Source organism: Aplysia californica, unplaced genomic scaffold (assembly GCF_000002075.1).
Source record: "Aplysia californica isolate F4 #8 unplaced genomic scaffold, AplCal3.0 scaffold00062, whole genome shotgun sequence".
Taxonomy (NCBI): Eukaryota; Metazoa; Mollusca; class Gastropoda; order Aplysiida; family Aplysiidae; genus Aplysia; species Aplysia californica.
The window spans coordinates 930,428-933,976 of NW_004797332.1; the positions used below are offsets into that span (position 1 = coordinate 930,428).

At 42.4% G+C, this 3,549-nt stretch overlaps 1 protein-coding gene across 1 annotated transcript in view; it reads right to left on the minus strand.

The window, feature by feature from the left end:
* LOC101848951 (protocadherin Fat 4-like) overlaps nt 1-3,549 on the minus strand; it is an 86,086-nt gene that overhangs the window by 68,466 nt on the left and 14,071 nt on the right. The window contains exons 5-6 of the mRNA XM_035968496.1: nt 1,513-1,612; nt 144-281 (exon numbers count right to left, since the gene is read on the minus strand). Of these exons, the coding sequence (XP_035824389.1) occupies nt 144-281; nt 1,513-1,612 (238 nt within the window). The remainder of the gene's footprint in view (nt 1-143; nt 282-1,512; nt 1,613-3,549) is intronic.

The window sequence follows — 3,549 nt, forward strand, 5'->3', positions numbered from 1 at the left end:
TACATCTATTGCGTGTCAAAATGTATATTTAATGATATAAGCAACTGTAACCTACCAATTTTTCCCACGCGGATCGACAAAGTATAATTAATTAATTTATTATTCGTTGTTTATTTACTGCAATAGCTGTCATCGCATCTCACCTGCATGCCGACCAGTCTGACCAAGGTTGGAACTCACAGTCCACCGCCTGGTCAATCTGACACTTCTGGAACTCAACCACGTCCGGGCAGGCCGTGCCTTCACACTCGGGCTCGGTGAAGATCTCACGTGTGCGGTTACTGAGGTGGAAATATTCGGAACAGTCTCAAGAAACAAAACAACACTTTTTTTGTTGCTTTTTTATGTAGATGTTTTTTTTACCCCACCCCCCTCCACACACACACACATACTTCCCAATCGACACAATTTGAATAATTTAAGAGGGCGGGTTTCCAACCCTGTCTGTCAGGGCGAATCCGGATTGAGAGGGATAGAGATACAACATCCCAGCAGAAGCAGAAACAGCGAGTTACTCAATGACAATTTCTCCCCACTTGGGAATCGGACTCGGATCTCCTTTGTGCAACAACGAAGCGCCATAACTGCTTCACCACAGACGCTGTTCATGTAACAGAATCCACACAAAAAATGAAACAATACCCCCCCTCCAAAGGCAAAAGCACAGTTGTAACGAAAAAAAGGAGCGAAGGAGTTGATCAAGAAGGCTCAAATAACGAAGCTTATGTCAGGAAATGGTTTAGAAAAAATATGAGCTTATGACTGGCAGTATAAGAATGGAGACACTGGGTGTGCGTACTACGTCAAGTGAGTTCCGAATGGAGGCCACATGAAGACCTTTAACTAAAACGTCTATGCCGTCAATATCGTCGTGTTTTTTTTTCGAGTTTGGAAGCGCAAGAGTCGTCCTGTATCATGGGGCTGTAGTTTCTGTTTTCACAGATCGATAAGAAAAGTACACTCTACAGATAATGTCACACGTTGTTGTAAAGATGAAGTGGATAAGAACGTGTATAATGGTTGTTTAATTTTATAATTGTCTTAAGTGATGATCACACTGTTGGTTGGCTGGTTGGTTGGTTGGTTGGTTTGTTGTTGTTGTTGTTGTTGCTGTTGTTGTTGTTGTTGTTGTTGTTGTTGTTGTTGTTGTTGTTGTTGTTGTTGTTAATCCTGGGAATTGTTCTGAAAAAAAAGCATAGAAACGTAAGGGACACCTTGAACAAAGAAGTAGTGCTGTCCTTATACTGAGACCACGGTAACTGAGACAGAATAGGAGTTCAGTCGAAATTGTACAAAAACAGCCATTATTTGTTGAAGAAAAAAATGTGTTGCCATAGACAGGTAGACGTCTTGGGCAGTGTCAATATGATATTTTAAAAAGCAAGGTGAGACTAGGGAAGTTGTCGTTTGCACAGATGATTTCTTGCACAGGTAGTCGTTAGAGCAGGTTAGAGCTGTTCTCACACAAAACGGCAGGCAAAGATTTGATTATCCAGGAACAGCTTCTGTTACCTTAACCCTGTCCCGCAAGTGGTTGAACAATGTCCAAAGCCAGTCCAGTCTCCAACTTCGCAGTCTTTTCTACAGCATGGCCCATAGCAGACGGCAGTTTCTGATGGGGTGAGAACAAAATAGAATGCTGAATCAGCAACATTACCATTAGCAACAATATCATAACAGCATCATCATCATCATCACCGGAAGAAGAAGAAGAAGAAGAAGAAGAAGAAGAAGAAGAAGAAGAAGAAGAAGAAGAAGAAGAAGAAGAAGAAGAAGAAGAAGAAGAAGAAGAACAACAACAACAACAACAACAACAACAACAACAACAACAACAACAACAACAACAACAACAACAACAACAACAACAACAACAACAACAACAATATCATCATCAACAACAACAACAACAACAACAACAACAACCCACGATTCAGTGGATCCCTGGTCACCGCGATATCCTCGGCAACGATCTCGCTGACAGTAATGCCAAACTGGCAACAGCGCTGCCGGGTCCAGGCCGCCAAATTACTTATGAAAGTGCGTGCGCCCAGATAAAACTAATTACAAAAGACCCCCCTATATGCCACACGCGGACGAAGGAAGTATACAGGGCATTTTCCTTAAAAAGAGAGGCTCTTATTATGTCCCGCAGTGACCAGTCATTACTGGCAAAAATCAGGACCGGTCACTTCTCTGGGCTGCGGGCCTACAAAAATAGAGTAGACAAAACATCGGACCCAATCTGTCCATTGTGCAACGAGGAGCCCCAAGATTTGGAGCACTGGCTGGAGAGATGCCCCGCCACGGAGGCCCGGCGGTGGCATCTCTTCGGGGAGGATTCAGGGAGGTTGGACTGCCTCACCCGCTACCCAAGGGAGGCGGTGGCCCTGGCGAAGAGCACGCTTTTCGGGGCTTCGAACATTTCGAACGGATAGGCTACCACACACACACACAACAACAACAAGACAGCACTAGCAACAGAAGCATAGCAGTCAAAGTAGGCTAACAACAGAGTATCATCATTAGCGTAATTTACAGGACTCTCAGCAATGCTTCCACATTCTTCATAATCAAGATTGCAGTGGCTTAAATCATGGCCAATCAACTACCCACGCAAAGATTAGTCAACAAGTGTATCTTTCCAGGTGCAAATAAACAGGTACTTCCGGCGTCATTAAGACAAAAGGGAGAATAGAAGAGGAAAAATGTGAGGCAGCGTGGTGAAATCAGGCGCTCGTCAAACTAATGAAAGTCAAAGAAATTGGCATTTTCCCGCAGGTTTGGGAATTTTTATCGAATTCTTTTTTTTTGGGGGGGGGGATGAAAAACGTTGATTAAGGCAGAAGAAATGTAAATTTTCCGTTTCCACAGACTCTCAAGCGAAAGAAATAACTCAATTTTGGCTGCCATTTTCTCGCTAATTTTACCCCTGAAACCAGATGACTCTCACCTCCTTCAGTAACACATATCTCGACTTCTATTCAAGTAGATGGATATTATTTTCACCCAAAACAAGGAAATTGGACAGGCCTTAAGATAATACCATCAACTCCGTATGCCCAAAAATTGACGAGAGCCTGATTCCACCCCGTCGTGCCACAAATAGTTGAGAGATAAAAGGAGGACACTGGAGGGGAGGGAGTCAGTAAGAGGGAAACGAAAACAGAAGAAAAGATAGAAAGAAGGGAACATAGACAGACAGACAGACGGACAGACAGGAAAAGACAAAGAGATCAGACAGACAGACAGACAGATAATCAGACTGACAGAAACAAACAAAAACAAGCGAACAAACAAATAAACAAACAAACAAACATACAAACAATAAACAAACAAACATATTAATACATACATACAAACAAACAAACAAACAAACAAATAAACAAACAAACATATTAATACATACATACATACATACATACATACATACAAACAAACAAACATACAAACAAATAAACAAACAAGAATTACGTGGCGTCCACAGTACCTGTCAGATTCTGGCAAGGGGCTCCCTTACACTTTTGATCGATCAGGACCACCCTTTCTCTC